General features: G+C 48.3%; 6 protein-coding genes across 6 annotated transcripts; 3 read left to right on the forward strand and 3 right to left on the reverse strand.

The window, feature by feature from the left end:
* Nucleotides 1-4,974: 4,974 nt before the first annotated feature.
* On the reverse strand, nt 4,975-5,392 carry LAJ45_11354 (uncharacterized protein; the record flags this gene model as incomplete). Its single annotated transcript, XM_046120862.1, has 2 exons — nt 4,975-5,244; nt 5,312-5,392. 2 exons carry the CDS (start codon nt 5,390-5,392, stop codon nt 4,975-4,977), a joined length of 351 nt encoding a protein of 116 aa, XP_045965949.1.
* A 2,692-nt stretch (nt 5,393-8,084) lies between these two features.
* On the reverse strand, nt 8,085-8,747 carry LAJ45_11355 (uncharacterized protein; the record flags this gene model as incomplete). The annotated part of the gene is made up of 1 exon (XM_046120863.1): nt 8,085-8,747. The coding sequence occupies one exon, from the start codon at nt 8,745-8,747 to the stop codon at nt 8,085-8,087; it is 663 nt and encodes a 220-aa protein (XP_045965950.1).
* Nucleotides 8,748-9,115: 368 nt separating this feature from the next.
* LAJ45_11356 (uncharacterized protein) lies at nt 9,116-9,466 on the forward strand (the record flags this gene model as incomplete). Its single annotated transcript, XM_046120864.1, has 1 exon — nt 9,116-9,466. The coding sequence occupies one exon, from the start codon at nt 9,116-9,118 to the stop codon at nt 9,464-9,466; it is 351 nt and encodes a 116-aa protein (XP_045965951.1).
* A 1,219-nt stretch (nt 9,467-10,685) lies between these two features.
* Nucleotides 10,686-12,886, reverse strand: LAJ45_11357 (uncharacterized protein; the record flags this gene model as incomplete). Its single annotated transcript, XM_046120865.1, has 3 exons — nt 10,686-11,227; nt 11,440-11,954; nt 12,078-12,886. 3 exons carry the CDS (start codon nt 12,884-12,886, stop codon nt 10,686-10,688), a joined length of 1,866 nt encoding a protein of 621 aa, XP_045965952.1.
* Nucleotides 12,887-13,700: 814 nt separating this feature from the next.
* LAJ45_11358 (uncharacterized protein) lies at nt 13,701-16,100 on the forward strand (the record flags this gene model as incomplete). Its single annotated transcript, XM_046120866.1, has 5 exons — nt 13,701-13,703; nt 13,773-14,023; nt 14,192-14,773; nt 14,966-15,653; nt 15,726-16,100. The coding sequence occupies 5 exons, from the start codon at nt 13,701-13,703 to the stop codon at nt 16,098-16,100; spliced, it is 1,899 nt and encodes a 632-aa protein (XP_045965953.1).
* Nucleotides 16,101-16,592: 492 nt separating this feature from the next.
* LAJ45_11359 (uncharacterized protein) lies at nt 16,593-17,201 on the forward strand (the record flags this gene model as incomplete). The annotated part of the gene is made up of 1 exon (XM_046120867.1): nt 16,593-17,201. One exon carries the CDS (start codon nt 16,593-16,595, stop codon nt 17,199-17,201), a length of 609 nt encoding a protein of 202 aa, XP_045965954.1.
* Nucleotides 17,202-18,052: the final 851 nt, after the last annotated feature.

Consider the following 18,052-nt stretch of genomic DNA (forward strand, 5'->3'; position numbering starts at 1 on the left):
TTCCTCGTCACTATCTCTTTCCTTAAGTTCCATATTTTCTGCTTCTCAATGATATCCTTCCCTATTTAGTGCTCACTTACTCTTATTCTTGACACATTGAGTTACGTATACAAAGATCCTAAACGAATAATTCATAGTTAGACAATTAATACCCAATTAAATTTTGTCTAACGAGGCAGTTTCAGGACGGTTATGACTCGAGATATGTTTAGATCAACATTGATCGAGGGCAGGATGGACGTGAATAGGAACAGGGTAACTTTTGGGGCAGGCGGAACATGGGAGTGGCTTCACTTTGGGAACTTGTTTGTACAAATATTTATTGAGAATCCCTTTGGTATTATGTCATATCAAGGGGAAAACAGAACTAGGATCATGTAACCGAGAAAAATAATAGTATCGTTCCAGAAATATAAGAAGGAATAAAAACTTTCCTTGAAGAATAAAGTAAGAGGAGTTCAAGAAGTGAGGGCGAAGCTTCCACTATAAACACATAAAATCCAGATGACTAATATATTTGGTTGATACCCAGAAAATTTTCAAGAACGTAATAGAAATCCGATTTCGAATGTTGACACTTTTTTTCACAAACTAAATTCAAACTGGCTATCGCTGACATTCATACCGTAGCAACATTTTTAACTGCGCAATATACTGGAATTCAAAAGTGGTACGGATCTATTACTTGTTAAAAGGTTTCTGGAAATTCTCAGTTGGTAAGCGTAGGGGGGGTGGTCGGAACATAATAGTAGTGTAAAAAATCATGGACGAGATATAGGGTATGTGGCTGAGGGACATCAAATGGGCTCATATGAAGACAGGGAGAACAGCAAGGTCAGCAAGGGCATAAGCGACAGAGAATGTATCGAGGATGCCAAGGGACCTGTAGGGGACGGCGATGGTAGCAAGAACCATAATAATAGCGATAAGAAAGAAGACAGTTATTATGAACAGCAGACAAAACATGGCTTTTGATAACGTGTATATTGAAACGAAGTGAATTCCTCAAAAGAGTAATTCTTTCTCAGTCATCCATTTGATGAAAGTATTAGTATTTTATTTCTGGTTCATAAAGGGTAGGAGTGTAAGATTCTCATTGAAAAAGGGATTGTAACTACAGTTAATCAAGTACAGGGATACCTGAATGGGTTCAGAGACTCGGATGGTGTGATTGACGGTGAATTGAATAATAGGTTAGCAGTCTACTCAGTCATCCTGTTGGATGGAAACGTAACTGCGGAAGTATTGGTACAGCGCCATGTTGTAAATGATCATACGGCGTGAGGTCGCAATGCCGCAACGCCTGACTGCAATGCCTGACCACAAGTTTTTTCCACAATCACCGATGGCGCCCAGAGACAGTATACTCCGTGGTCTTATAACTATGAGGTTTGGAAAGGTATACACCACAACCTTTATAACTCAGCGGTTGGAGGAATGTGGGGTAGATGTTCTGGAGGACTAGCTTGCTTATTCCCCTGACTTAAATCGCATTGAACATGTTTGAGTACATCTCAAGAAGCTTTACCATCAACACTACCCCTATTTGGGATATGATACTAGATTACCTTAAGTATTGAAGCCCCTCGTGGAGGAAGGTCTAATTCAATACTGGGAACTGTTACCTGATGATTTATTCTCTAGAGATTTGGTAGCTAGTTGAGAGCATGCCTAGGAGAATAGAGGTGTTAGAAAGGCAAGGGGTTGGTATACAAAATATTAAATGTCTAATTATTTTATTTAGCTACTATTTAACAATTATACAAAAATCCAGCTCTCCAAAGGATCAATTGTGGTTGCTGGGTGGGTAGTCATGATGGGGTTTGAGGTGTCGAAACCCGTTGCTACACCGCCCCATACAATAATTTATGACCCAGAACTATACCTGTCTGTTTTGGCTCATTCCGTTTGTCCAACAGTTTCAGGGTAAACTATAGATTACATTATAGCGATTATCTTCAAGCACTAGCAAAGGTACTTTCAGAATATTAGGGTAAACTGAATATTTCGATCAGAGAAAATAATAGTAGAGAGACTACAGAGTTTCTAAATGTGATCGATGTATAGGTGGTCCGAGTTTTTGCATTCGGTTGTAGTATTACGGGCAATGTAGTATTTCATTTTGACTAGTCGATCGATGAAAACCAATATAGCATCTTGTTTGGGGAAGTTGGCCAATACTAATTTGTAATTTTATAAAATTTAAACTTGGAATTTTGTAGACTTGATTTTCTTGCCTTAGTGATTGATAACATCCTTAAGCTGAAGGAGAATCCTGTACTATCTATAAATGTTCAAATCTATACTCAGGCTCATTCTTTGATACTAACTGATACCATGATAATAAAATGATAGAACGACCTGAAGATAACGGAGACAGAAAACCGCCTCTAAATAGTCCCATCCTCTTTTCTAATTCCAATACATAATCATGAACCTTGCAATTGCCAGTCATTGAGCTGTACCATACTATTGTCTTATCCCCACTTTCCTAAATAAATTGCCTGCAGCCATAAGCTCATCTATTATTTTATTCTAGGTGAGACACGCAATGGTAAACATGCTACCACAATAGTCTTATACTAGTACTATGGTAGCACCAAGTACCTCCCACACTACCTGATACTTTTCTATGCTTATCTTTCTATTATCTGATAATTCCTGAATCAGAACCCATTCAGGTTAATCGTTCAAGTTTGCTTCACTGTCAATTGCTTTTAGAACAGTATTTTCAGTTGTTATTACTGAAAAATATTTTTCCTTTTGCTTTCTGATACGCATATTCCAAAGTCCATTAATAAATGAGTCCAGGGTTTCTGAACTATTGGTGATGGTGGGAGAAACCCAAAGGGGGGCATGACGAGAGGTCTTGCCTCGTCTCATATATTGATTGTTTAAAATACTGGGTTACAAAAAGTTCAGTTTGTCAGGAAAATCTAAATTAGATTCCAAGAAGATTTGTTGTTCGGAAGGGTATGAGGTACTTTGGATTTGTCAAATCAGCAAGAAATGGGTTTCCCCAGGATGAATCCGAACGCCCAGATGTCCAAATTCATATTCCGCATCCAAAACTGCATCTATTGTTCACAAAAGTTCGTCCCGCTACCACCAAAATATGACAAGTCATTTTTTTCCACCTAGTAAGCATACAAAACATAACAAGTCATTTTTTGGCGCCTAGTAAGCATACAAAATCTGATAGATTGTCTTTTAACGCGTATTAGGCATCCGAAATATGACTTTTCGGCTTCCAATGCGTAGTAGGCGCCCCAAATATGATACCTTACCTCTTGAAGTCCAATGACTGTCAAAACTCGAACGTGATCCACCGTGGAGAATCTACCCAAGTGCTAGCGCTAGCCTTGACTTTGATAGTGAATGATGTCAGATTTGACATTTCGAGGATCTCCACCTACTTACCTACCAGTCTAGCTTCCTACCTGCTTTCTTCCTCCCTATCTGCCTACATTCCTCTCGATATCAACCTCAATACCTACCTCCTACCAGCAGCGATTCCTACATCCTACCAGCAGGGATGCCTACCTCCTACCAGCAGCGATGTCTGGATACGTATTTACCTACCTCTGCATTTTGATACCTCTACAGAAACTGCTACAGGCTGCTAAATGACATGAAATCAGCAACAAATCGACGCCCAAAACAACGCCAAAATATCGACTAATTACCCCAAGTCGACACCTAAATCAGCATCAAATTTATGCTCAAATATACGCTCAAATCGACGACTGATGGCGCATGAAATCAACATCAATTAAGCTCCTAATAGGTAGGTAGATAAGCCGGCAGGTGCGGAGGTAGGCAGGTCAGTAGGCAGGCACGGGGGTGGGCAGGTAGCTGCGGGAATAAGCAGGTGGGTGCGGGATAGGCAGGTAGACAGCACTGGCATTCGGAGTTCGGCGGTGCGGAAGTAGGTAGGGAACTAGCAGACATTTACGTACAATTAGGTACTAGTAGACAGATAGACAGTTATAAGTCAATTACGTGGAAACCATGTCCTAGTCAATGTACCTTTTGCTGAGTGATCTCATACTCTTCGCAAATGCTACTAGCGAAACCCATTAACTGGGCCAAACATACCAGCATGCAGATTACATCAGACGGCATTAGATAGTGTTAGACACCAAAAGACGAATTTGCATCTGAACCTGTCGCAACGATGTCTTTTGGCAAAGAGGTGCACTGGCTCCATTCCGGTATTCCCCGGCATTAGTCTACAGGTAAGGACAACAGCAAACCCGTAACCTCCGCCAGACGCTCTGGACGCTCCAGGCGTCCTGGACGCCCGGTAAACAAACTGCCTCTCCAGAGAAGCAAGGAACGTTCCTGGTGCCTCCTGGCGAATAGCATTCCGCCCTGGCGAGCACCAGTTTATCCTGCGCCCCCAGGCATGCACTACTGCAGCTAGTGCGTCCCGAGAGCAATACGCTCACCCTGACGGGGTGAGCTCGCGCCTGACGCTATCTAGGACGTGTCCTCCTTCCCGGACGCTCTCGCGACGGAATGCTTTTACTCCTGACGCTATCCCGACAGAATGCTCTCTCGCCTGACGCTATCCCGACTAAAGGCTCTCTTGCGTGATTCTCTCCCGATGGAATGCTCTCTCGCCTGACGTTCACGCGACGGAATGCTCTCTCGCCTGAGACTACTACCTATCTCCTGGGCGCTCCTAGAGCTCTCTGACGACTCCTGTGCATATCGCTAATGTTTCTGGAGCACTCCCGACTGCTCCCGCGACGCCCGACGCACCGCATTTTACCTTTCAGCGCCCTGTTTTTATCAGGCATATTACTGTTTGCTTTAGTAGGCACTGGTTTGCAGAGCATCCAGAACCGTAATTCTATTACTAAATACTAACACTACAAAGGTCTTGAAATCGCTAATCGGATATAATATAGGTATATAGGTATCTCCCCAAAGCACTCGCCGCTGCTCTCCAAAGCACTCGCCGGTGCGCTATAGATCATCTTCCTCCTCGCCTTCCTCGCGATCCTCCTCTTCATCCCTCCCCTCGCCTTCATCTTCCGCTTCAATGCCCCGAAGTTGAGCGTGAACCACCTCTTCCTGGCCGTTACCGTTGTCGGAACCAGAGATATCCCCTGGAGCACTCGGGTGCGCTCTTCGAGCATTCCGGAATGCTGTAAGATCTGCCGCTAACGCTTCATCGTCCTCGCTGAATCCTTCTTCGGGTATCACCTCGATAGTGATGCCCTTCTTCTCTCGTATCTATCAAGGTTAGCCTCCGTATTTAGAAAAGCACCTCACCATTGTAGCATCCATCCTTATAGCACACCTTTTCCCGGAGGTTATCCTTGATCACCTCAAACGTTACCTCCTGGTTCTGCCTACTCCTCCCCTTCCATGTATTGCTCATCCTGTTGAACGTTTCTACTCGTATTCAATGTCAGCGTAGAGATACACTATAGCCTTGGGAGCGCCCGTCACTGCTCTCAAAGCACTCGCTATAGCTGTAAGGGGATGTGAGAGGATCGGGGATGCTTACTAACAACACTCTCATTCTGTGACTGGAAATGGTCAGGCTTCACGTATGTTCCAGCTGACCATGCCCGAATCCCATGCCAAATAGCAGTCAATATCAGGCAAATAAAGGTAGGGGTAATCCGTTCAAGGAACTCGGGGTCTTTCACCCCTCGCATCCTGACCCCATCAAAGTATTTATAGTACAATATGTCGATAATTTCTGGTGCAAGAAACCATAGACGGTAGGTCTAGTATCTGTTAGCAGCATTCGCGAGTGCTCTCCAAGCATTCCGGGTGTCCGGGTGCTCTCCGAGCATTAACACCCGAGTGCTCTATTAGCACCCCCGGATGCTCTCTAAGAATTGATCATACCTCATAATGCTGCGCAGGACTCAAGAAGCGATCATTCTTCAAAAGATACTCTACTTGAGCAGCCTTCGCCTCAGGACTAGAGAGCTTTCCAAGCCCATAGATGGTCGAATCCGCCAGGTGCCCTTTAACCTCGTGCATCAAGTGCAAACGAACTCGGGAGTGTAGACTTCTTACCTATCGTTGTCAATTATGACTCCAGAGCACTGGTCAACGTTTCAAGAGCATTCACCTGTTTGATAACAACCTCGTCGAGATCTACCGTACATCCCACCCTCCGACTGGCAGCTGCCCACATGTTTACTCCCAGGACCGAAAGCCTCGCTGCAGGTGGAAAAGGCTCATGTAGAAGAGTATGCTTCCCGATTAACACGCTACACTCCTTCTCAATCCTCTGAGCCTGCATTGAGAGCACGTTTACACTCCTCGAGCTAGGTAATAGGGATCTCTGAGATAGGTTGCTCGCATGAATGTTAACTATGCTCTCAAAGCGGTTGTCAGTGCTATCGGGAATACTACTAACCTCGCTTTCTACTATAGGAGCATTTCCTTCCCTAATTGACGACGAAAGCTGTGCAATATCGTAGACTCTTGGTTGTGCTTCTGGTAAATATACCTGAGGGCTTGAGGGAATCCGTGGACTGCTCATAGAGCTCTCGCCAATGCCCTCAAGAGGCGGGGAGGAACGATAAGGATGGTAAATGGGTGAGGAATCGCCGTACCTCGAACGCATCGAGGAAAGATCGATATGCCGTGTAGAAGAGCCATAGTCAATATCGCGCGAATAAACAGGTACAGAAGAAGGCATGGACTGTGAGGATATCGGAGGTGCTCTCTGAGATGCCGGGAATGCTCCCTGAGATGCCTCCTGGCTGGTTACCGGAGTGGGTCTGTGGGATACGGTGGGTGCCCACTGGGATGCATTCTGTCTGGCTGCCGAGGTGGGAGCTGCTCTCCGTACTACCTTTGCACCCAGACATTTTCCCCTCTGAAACGTTAGCGTCTTGACCTTAACATTAATGGGTGGGATGGAGTCGAACCTGTACCACATCCACCGACACGTCAGAGGAAGCAATAACCTCCGCTACCGCTCCGGTTGGTCTCCTCCGAGCATTGTCCAGTGCTCTGGCAGTAGTCGGCTGTACTGTACGAGGCCTCTTCCCCGTACCCGGGGATCTCTGCTGGGTGGAAGCTTGGGATTCTTGTTCCACGTCGTCCAGATTCTCTTCAGAGCTCTCCTGGGCGTTCTCTGGGGAGTCCTCGTACTCTGAGTGGCTGGTATCGGCGGTTTCCTCCACCTCTTGCACTTCAACGCTGCCAGTATTGCCATCGGGGAGATGGAATTCTACCCTTCTAGGGCTGCTTGTCCCAGTCAATGTGTCGGTAGAACGGAAAAGCCCTTTACGCGCTATTGAGGCAGTGGTCGACTGACTGCTCCGAGTTCTGGTCGATTGACTACTCCGACTGTTAGTTGACAGTGCGGTCAATGCTCGGAATGATATTTCAGACCCGTCAGTCTGTGAATCATCAAGCTCTTCGGGTGGTACTGGGAGTCGTAGTCGCTTTGTGGAAAGAGGTGTAGAACCTGCGGATCGCTTGTTGAGAGGCATTCTGCTTGCTTGCAGGAGTATCCAATGTGCTCTAGGAGCATTCTTCTGCGTGTTTTGATTAGAAATCAACGCTTGGCAACAGAGTTTTCGTCGCCAAGCTAGAAGAATTTTCACCACTAACCTCCTATGGTATCGATCCGCTCCACCGCATCCCGGTCCGCTCACCCGCATCCGAGTCATTTCTAATCACTCGTTTTACTGCACTTTCTAAAGCGATAACGAGTGCTCTGAGAGCAATGTAGAAGTTTGAGCCGATTGCAATTCAATTAAGAAGAAATGGAAGAACGTAATCAAATCTAATCAAATCTAATCTAATCTAATATAAGAAAATATAAAACGATGAAACCCATCTATTCATATAAAGAGATCTAGACATCAAATAGCACCGAACCAAATCCCAGGAGCACTGGCCAGTGCTAAGAAAACAAGACATACCGCTATTCAAAGGTAAGCAATCGTTGAGCAGAAAGAGAGACGAGAGATTATACCAAAGAAGAGTAGTGATGCCAATAGCACTTGCAAGTGCTCAGAAAACAATACACACCCCTATCCAGAGGTAAGCATTCGTTGATCAGAAAGACAGACGCGAGATTATATCAAAGAAAACTAATGATGCCCGCCATCACCACCACCGCCGCCACTACCAGCACCATCACCACCACCACCACCACCACCGCCCGGAGGTCTGCCCGGAGGAGGATTACCACCGCCCGGAGGTCCGCCCGGAGGAGGATTACCACCACCACCGCCACCGCCTCCACCACCACCGCCGCCTCCTCCACTACCACCGCCTCCACCACCAGCAGCCGCGAGTGCGTCAGCAGCTCTCTTGGCTGCTATCCTGGCAGGCATCCAGATTACTCCCTGTACAAAGTTCGGGTCAGGAACCCCAACACCCAAAGGATACTTCCTCAGGTATTTGGGGTCTGAGTCGTTGATAGCATCCTGCTGTCTATCTCGACGTCTAACAAGAGTCTGGATTAGCCTTTGATTACTGGCATCAGTTCTGGGTAAATATACCCTCAGTCCTTTAGCATTGATGTGGTGGCTTCCCTCCTCGTAATCAGAGTCCTCTGCAGGAATATCGATCATGGTATAATCGTCTTCTTCGATATGAGGGAATGCCCGGTTCAGCGGGCGTGATTCAGCGCCACCCAAATTAGCACCCGCGCCTGCTCTGTAGAGCACCGCCAGTATTCTCCTAGGCCTGCCAACGCTATTCTTCAACCAATCTTCGACCTCTTCCGAATCAGTGATTTGGACTTCCATTGGCCGAACAGCATCAGCAAGCTCGCCTATTACCCAGGGCGCAGCCCCTACATCCTGGTGGGCATTCTGCGCCACGAGCGCCCAGCGCGTCCGGCACCGCCAGAGTACAACCTTCGCGCCAGGCTCCGCCGCAGGACCGTCCCACTCTCTGGTACCACCAGGAGATATGGCTCACGTCCGGAGGGCACTCGCCGATGCTCTGGTCGCCTGGGCCGCCATGAGATTCCCTCCCCCTCCGGAGATGCTGGGATGGAGTGACTCCGCCCACAGCACCTAGGAACTTTTGCTTCTTTTGATTAAGTCAGTAGTACACACGAGCACTTGCCAATGCTCTCACAGTTTTCTTGAATGCTCTCACGGCACGACGAATGCTCTCACGGCACGACGAATGCTCTCACGGCATGACAAATGTTCTCACGGCACGACGAATGTTCTCACAGCATGGCGAATGCTCCCACGGCACCGTGAATGCTCCCGCGAATGCTCCCGCGAATGCTCCCGCTAAAGCTCCCGCGAACGCTCCCGCGAACGCTCCCGTGAACGCTCCCGCGAGGGCTCCCACGAGTGCTTCCGCGAGTACTTTCGCGAGTGCTTCCACGAGTGCTTCCGCGAGTGTTTCCGTGAGTGCTCCCAGAGCACTCACCAAGGCTCACAGAGCTGAGGCATTTGTCGTACCCACCCAAGGTGAGGCAACCCTCACTTTGGCTCCTTTGGATTGATACACTGTCCTCAAAGGATAGGAAGGCCACACCAGTCCCTCAAAAGATATCTAATGTGGGTATCCTCAACGCCGCTCTACGGTCAGTCGCGGGATACTGATACGAGCACTATCCTGTATACTGGTGACGACTACCCAACCTTTGACGGACGTGTATGTTTTTGTCGATTCGTGAATGGCATAATTAGCCTTGAGGTTGAGGCCATGTTACGGCTCGTCTGAAAAGCTCAATGTCCATGCATAAGCAGCAAACATGGACTGGCATTGACCTCCTGGTGCGAGCTTGCTGGATAGCCAGACTCAGATACTTAGCGGCCGAAACTTTACCTCCTTTTTCCAATCCGCATGCATAGCAGAACGACACGAATTTTGAATTAGAGAGTCCAATTGGGTCTAACGTTCCTAGAGCACTCAAGAATGCCCTCACGGCTTTACAAGTATTCAACAAAATTCATTCCACGTACGCAAGTCTATCCTAGTATTTACCAACCAATTACCAGTCTCCACCTCAAACAAATGGGCCATTCCCAATATACTCCGAATATTAATGACCCATATCCTCTTCCTCCTCCTCCTACAAACCTTCAGGAGCCCATGTGAGCTATCAGCGATACCACGATCCTTTGCCTCGAGTAGCTCCACTATACATAGTCTATGTGCTCGCTCCCCACTGTCCCGCAGCTTGAACAAAGCCTCGACACGTAATGGTAAGCATCCCCGAAACACTCCCCACTCCTCTGAGGACGCTACCGACATCCATACCCAATCCTTTCTTATTTTCCCTTTCCTGAAAGCCGCGTTTCCCGTACACCTGATATTGTGAACCTCGTACACCTCAGGTCTTTGGAAGATTGGTATCGGAACCTGCAAACATGTGAACATCTCCACCCGTCGCTCTAAAATGCTCTCAGAGCTTCCGGCAAAGCTTTGAGGGTATCCCGTATCCTCTGCATACTCCTTTATCAGGCGATATAACGTGGTATGGCTTATTTCCAGTCCATCCGCAATATTGAAAAGTCTTTCCGATTTCGTGGAGGGGTTGCAAAGACGTTTTAGAGGTAGCCGGCCTTCTACTATCGGTCGTTCATTTGGCATTTGTCTACGATCTTCGATTGTGAAAATCTCAAGTAACTCCTTTATGTTATCTCGATGGCTCCAAAGAATGTCGTCAGTGCTCTCAGGACCTCCAACAATGTCTTTCAGATTCAGCATTCGAATCTCTAACGACAACTGCCGCCCCCATAGTCTATTATCTGCATTGCAGCATCAACCTTGTTGGATACTCCGTATGCCGCTTTTATCTGACGTACATGGGCGAGTTCGCTGATGTCGGTGGAGTACTGGGGAATGCTCCCAAAGCGCTCGACATGTTCCCGATAGTGCATTAACACGTGCAATTTGATGAAGTTGAAGTGGGACCTTTCCCGTATCTCGCGAATCTCCTCCAAACCTCGCTGAGCGCTCTGGGAGCCTGAGGTCTTCAAGGCTTTTGTCCGATCTCTCGCATCCTTAACCGTCCTCTTGTACGCCCGGAATTCTAAAAAGATATCCTTGTGCTTATGGAAATCCTCGAGATAGCTCTCCATATAATTCAGTGTGCTCGTCGTATGACTCCCATACTGCGCCATTAAGTGGAAGTCGATTAAGCCTCGTACACATTTCAATGCCTTTGCGAAGTCGCCCCTGACAGCCACCCCCGGGTTTCTCAAAGCAGCCGCGAGTGCTCCAAGAACGACCAGCCCCAGATTTCTCATCTCCTTCCCTTGTCATTGGGTTGTGGCATGATATGCCTTGTTCGGTACTGCCAGTCCAGGGTAAGGCGCAATCGAGGCCCAAGCCTTGTCAAATTCCTCCAATCGATTGTGCTTCTTCAAGAAAGCCTGAACCCACTCCATCATGTGCTTCACCATCCCTAGGTAGATATTGTGCAGAATGTGCAGTTTGTTGAGATCGCATGGATAACCCTAGGCATACCCCAGAAAGCATTGAAGAGTGTCTTTACTGATCTCACGAGAAGGTATTCCACCGGTCCCAGGTTTCCCGGGTTCTCCCTGAATAGCTTTACCCTCTCCCGGTAATCTTCATGATCGCACGTAGGGCTCCGGGGAGTGCTCCCAAGACTGTGGAATTCCACTTCGCATCTTGGACAAGAGCTAGTACTAATATTTTGTAAGTTTGAATGCTCAGGTTGATCAGCGATCCAACCCGACAACACCGGAAAGCATAGACGTTCGTACCCATCGGCGAATGCGATTAGCTCGCCTTCCTGAGAGCACTTCCGAATGCTCTGAAAGATCTCCCCAAGGGCACGATGCAGCGCCATTTGACTCTGACGTCGTAAAGCGGAATTAGTGAGTGAGTTCTTCCCGAGCTTAGGTGGAACTAGCAGTAGCCCTAGGAGAATTAACGAATGCCCGGTGGTCTTGCTCCGGACCGATGACTTGATGTTCCCGATGGTAAGATAGATTGGCCAGGCTTTCTTGTCCCCACTAAAATGTGTCAAATGTGTGCCATCTGACGCGCATATAATTGGTACCACAGTCGACCCCTCCGGTAAGGTATTCTGTCCAGAAAGCATTAGCGACTGCCTCTAGAGCACTTGTGAGGCTTACCAGACCTGCGTCTCCCACCACCAATCTCCCGTATGCATTTCCCCGTACATTCTCTCGCCAGATTCATTATGTTCTACCACTGGCGTATACACCAATAACTCCCGAAAGGCCCGTTGGCCTAGAAGATATCGCACAATTACCATTGCATCCCAGTAATAGTAAGGGATTTTCTCTCCCCCAATATCCACCTCCGAATGATGACAGCTCGCCTTTCCCAATATGTCATTCATTTCGTCCAACCTCTTTATACAACTGCGCCCAGTCCTGTAGCAGCATTCGCCACTGCTTGACGGAGCGTGTAGAAAGAAACTGTCGATATTTCCTTGTGAGGCCTTCGACAGTATGAAATAACGTGCCATTCTAAACTCGTATGCTGAGTTGAATGGGCGCCACGGGTATCGGAGAAGGTTTTGTGAGCATTCGTCGTAGTCCTCTGAGCGGTAGAGACGCTCCCCATCACCCTCGTAAATCGTTGTCGCTGCCTCATGCCTATTTGCATCTCCATCTGTCTCTTCCATCATAAAATATGATTCGGATTCCAGATCGGAATCATTATCGGGATCTTGGTCATGATAATTGATACTGTTGCTCTCCGAACTATCCGAGTCGTCATGGGCATCTGAATAGGAATCGTGAATGCCTTCCGGGCTGTCGTGAGTGTCATCGGGTGCCTCTTGATCGCGCTCCAGGAGTAAAAATTGGTTTCCCAGCCATTCATCTGCTTCAAATGGATGTGTAGTTCGAAGATGTTTATCGAAGTTCGCGGAGGAGCTGTACCGCTTGCTGCAAAAGGGGCAAGACGATTTCATTGAAGTCTCATGATGCTAGCAAAGCACTCCTGAGTGCTCTAAAAATTTGGTTTCTGCCAAGGCCGAGGAGGCTCTTTCCTGCAGGTGCTGCTGCAGAGTGCTCGAATGATTTGATTTGTCAGCCAATGAGGCTCCTCTCACCTGCACCCCGGTCGGCAAGGCTGATTTTCTATACGAGTCTGATGTCATACATCACCAACCTAATACAAACATCAACACCAACACGAAGAAACACCCACCACCCCAATCAGGCGGCCAGTTATGCTAGATTCTATCGCCCTGAGCATCTGCACTCTCTCCCTGAGCACTCGCGGAGTCTCTTCAGATCGAGACAGTGTTCTCAGCGCCAAATTCAACACTAATATCGACTACGAGCTCAAAGAATACATTCTCTCCGAATCAGCTTCCTAGAGGACAGAGTACCAACACCAACAAGAACACAAGCACCAACCCCAACACCAGAATGTTATCGACGTCACCATTGGTACCGTCAGAGCATCCCCGAGTTCGACTGGAGCATTTAGATCAACGTCATATATTGAAGCAAACATTGAGTACGAGCACCCTCGAGTGCTTCCAAAGCATTCGTGGGTGCTCTCGGAAGCGTGATAAGCTCAAGAAAAAAGCTGATCGTACTCGGTATAAGAGCACTCCTCCCTTCCTTCAAGTACATAAGAAGTTCCTAACCACCTTCAAGTTCTCCTCTACCTATCACTTCAAGTTTTCCATTGCTTTCAACATTACCTGTTGAAATCTCATCCTTCAAGTTCCTCCGTTTTCAAGCGATTTAACCTTTGCAATCTTTATAAATAAGATGGTATTTCTCTCTCCTAATCCAATTAATTTTAGAACCATACTTACCACAGGGATACATTAACATTATCAGACTCCAAACACCGCTCAGAGCACTCCCGGTAGCTCACAGAACACAAATCAACTTCCCAATAAGAAGCGCTTGCGTGACATAGATGAAGATGATAACGAAAAGACCCACCGAAAAACCAAGAAACACAAATCGTCCCGAAAACATAAGAAACACCGAACTTCCTCAGGTCGCAAATCGTCCCACAAAACTGTCAAGCCTATCCCGGAGAAGATACCAGAAACACCCCCTAAGCAGTCGCCAGTGCTTTCCGGGTTCACCCCGATCAACAAGAGCTGAAAACAAAACCCTGTACCTCCACCAATCCGGACTGAAACTCGGACTCCGCCAAATACTAACCTAGCTCCATCGGACACTGAAGGGATCTTCCCGAGTAACTGGGGAGCAATCCTAACTGATTCCGACTCCTTTCCCGACTTTAGTTCCGAACCCTCTGAACCATACATAAGTGACGGTCAAGACCCAGCAACAGGCCCAGCAACAGGCCCACTAGCAGCAGTCTCCACTGCTTCCTCAGCACGCAGCAGTGCTTCATCAGAGGCCCTTGTACGGACGACCGTACTTAGGGTTAGTGCTACCCCACCAGCACCTGCTAGTGCTCCACAAAAGAACTTTGCCCGGAAGACCATAGTCCCAAGTCAAGTTCTCACTCAGTCCAAGTCTAGTGCAGTCCGCTCAACAGGCCCAGCAACAGGCCGCTTGACAGGCCCAGCAGGCTCTACTACTCCCTCATCAGCACCCGTCAGTGCTCCACCGAAGGTTCTTGCACCGGAGACCCCTACATTCAAGCCCCGATGCCCCTCTCGGTTATTTTCTAGTGCAAGCCCGTCCGAACTAATAGATCACCTCTCACCAGTACGACAGAGACGAATTAGACCCGAGCCATCGCCGATTGTCCGAGACATCCCCGAGTGTTCAAGAGACATCCCCGAGGATTCAAGAGACATCCCCGAGCTCGACCGCATTCAAGATGATTCAAGCAAGCAAAGCGAAGATGACTTTAGGTCTACTCAACCTACCTAAAGTGTACACCAGCATCCGCAACAACCTAAAGGCGGAATGCAAAATGTAGGTTGGGTCAATAAAAACACCTCCGGATTGGTCGCGTTTAATGCCCTATGCCTTTACTTAATGAACCTGCCCTCCCTCAACGGTTTTCTGCCAATTTGGAATGGGGGTAAATCTGATGCCCGTAGAGCACTGGCGAGTGCTCTACAGTGGCTCATCGCGGATGTTGGCATGAAGGATAAGTTATCAAGAGGACAGGGAGACCGTCAGTTCAAAGAGGCTGCCGGTGATAGTGATGATGATAATGACGGCGGTGGTCAGGCAGCCGGAAGACGCTCTCGCAAAGGGAAAGAGCGTGCAGTACCTCCGGAACTTGTACGACCTTCCATAATGGTTACCGTGGTGGACCCCGATGCTCTAGGGGCATTCTTTATGCTCGTCCCACCACCTACTTATGACTGGAATGATCCCCTGAACGAACCTTCCTTCATCGGAATCTTGACCAAGATAACTTTCCCAGAGCTATGCAACTTGATCCTGAAGCAGACCGCACCCGGCAGAGCAGTCAGGACTATCTGGGGGGCAATTGAGAATGTCTCCCCAGCAGCTGTTCCTCCCGTTCAGCCGGTGGAGGTACAAATTACCGATTCAGAGGAGCTCGAAGGTTGGTTGAAGAAGAGCAATGCCAGGCCTTGGGGGATATTGGCAGTCCTCCACAGAGCAGGCGCGGGTGCTTACCTGGGTGGTACGGAATCCCCCCCGTTGAACCCGGCTTTCCCTCACGTTGAGGAAGATGATCATAGCATGATCGATATTCCTGCAGAGGATTCGGATTACGAGGAGGGAAAGCACCAGATAAATTCCAAAGGACTGAGGGTATATATGCCTAGAACTGATGCCAGTAATCAAAGGCTAATTTAGACTCTTGTTAGGCGTCGCGATAGACAGCAGGATGCTATCGACGATTTAGACCCCAAATACCTTAGGAAGTATCCTTTGGGTGTCGGGGTTGCTGACCCAAACTTCTTACAGTGGACGATTTGGACACCTACCGGGATTGCAGCCAAGAGAGCTGCTGACGCACTCGCGGCTGCTGGTGGTGGCGGCGGTGGTGGTGATGGTGGTGGTGGTGGTGGTGGTGGTGGTGGTGGTGGTGGTGGTGGTCTAGGACCTCCACCGCCTCCGGGCGGACCTCCTCCTCCTCCGGGTGGCGGTGGTGGTGGAGGACCAGCTGGAGGCGGTGGTGGTGGTGGTGGTGGGCCAGCTGGAGGCGGTGGTGATGGTGTTGGTGGTGATGGTGGTGATGGTGGTGGGCATCATTAGTTCCCTTTGGTATAATCTCTAACTTCCCTTCCTGCGGAATTGTCACTAACCTTTTCATAGTTGTTAGGATTACTCCCTGAGCACTTGCGATAGCTACTGAGGTGCGGTACGATTTGGTGTTTTGGATTTCCCTTTGTCTTGCGAGAGTATATCAATGGATGGGTTATATCGGATAGGATTAGATTAGATTAGATTAGATTAGATTATTCCAGGTAGTAATTGCATTGTTTTTATTTCAAAGTCGAATCAAACTCCTAGATCGCTCTCAGAGCAGTCGGTACCGCTTCAGAAAGTGCAGTAAAACGAGTGATGATAAATGATGCGGTTGAGTGCAGAAACTGTGGTAACATAGGATGATCCCTGCTGTAAGAGGATTAGCGGTGCAAATTTTTCTTGATTAGCAGCGCAAATTTTCTCGCCAAGAATTGATTTCTAATCGAAGATATCGCGAGTGCTCCTAGAGCACTGTGGATATTCCTGCCAGTCATCAGAATGGCTCCCACCAAGCGCTCCTCCGGTTCAGCACCTCTTGCCCTAAAGCGCCCACGACTCTCAAAACGACCTAAAGAACATGAAGATTCACTGACTGACGAGTCTGGAATATCTTACCGAACATTGACTCCACTGCCAGCCCCCACTCGGAGTAGTCAATCGACCACCGCCGCTCAAATAACTCGGACAGGTATTCTCTGTTCCTCCGAAACCCCCACTGGGAGGAGCAGTCCTAGGAGGGTAGAATTTCATCTCCCCGAGGATCATACTGATGATTTTGAAGCGCAGGAGGAGCCTGAGGCAATTGAGGCGCCAGAGGTGGAAGAAATAGTTGATACTAGCCACTCCGACTATGATGATGCTCCGGAGAATGACTACGAGAGCTCTGAGGAGGATGAGGATGAACCGGAGGATGAACCTCAAGCCCCCCCCCCATCTTACACCCAGAAGTCTCAGACTGTCGGAGAGAGACCTCATACAGTTCAGCCGACTACTGCCAGAGCACTGGGCAATGCTCGGAGGAAACCAACTGCCGCGGTAGCAGAGGTTATTGCTTCTTCCAACGTGTCGGTGGACGTGGTACAGGTTCGACTCTATCTCGCTCATTGATGCTTTTTAACATGTAAGTATTAGTGGCTAACGATTCAGAGGGGAACTCGACCGGGCGCAAAAGTAATACGTAAACAAGGTCAAGGGAGAGCAGCACCCACTTCAGCATCCAGCCAGAATGCATCCCAGAGAGCACTCCCGGCATCCCAGAGAGCACCCCCAATACCCTCACAGTCTAGGCCCTCTGCATCTGTTTATGCTCATGAGTATACCTCTTCTACGCGCCATATCGATTTTTCCCCGATGCGCTCTCGATATGGGGAGTCGTCCCCCACTTACCGGACATATTGTTCTTCACTGCCTAGCGAGGTAATTGGCGAGAACTCTGTGAGCAGTCGTCAGATTCCTTCAAGCCAACTTCACGGTCAAGGTAGATCGTGAAGTGTTACGAACCACACCCACCACACAAGGAGGAACGAGCCATCGCGGAATTCTGGAAGGTTCTCTTGGTATTAGTCATCGCTAGTCTGTTTTCCTTGTATATAGGGGTCTCTCACCCCGCTTAGCTTTACCTTTCCTTTCTTCTCTACGCAACATCTTGTACTATACTTTGGGTTATTACTTTGGGGGATTTACTTCGCTTCAATACAAACTTTACTTCAAAGCCACGTTACGTCTGCTGTTCATCATGCTCTTTGCATCCGCCGTCGCTGTCCTCACGATGCTCGTGACCTTCGCGCTGTTTCCCTCGGCTAATCCGCGACCGCTATCCTCCCTGTCCTCGTACAGGCCTCGGCCCCTGTCCTAGTACAGACCCTCCTCCCTGTCTTCGTGCAGGCCGCTGAACCATTCCTCGTCTCAGTACGAGCCTTTGTCGCTCCCTCTTCTCGGAGCCCCCTGATGTCCCTCGA

Source organism: Morchella importuna (assembly GCF_003444635.1).
Source record: "Morchella importuna strain M04M26 chromosome Unknown Morimp01GS065, whole genome shotgun sequence".
Lineage (NCBI taxonomy): Eukaryota > Fungi > Ascomycota > Pezizomycetes > Pezizales > Morchellaceae > Morchella > Morchella importuna.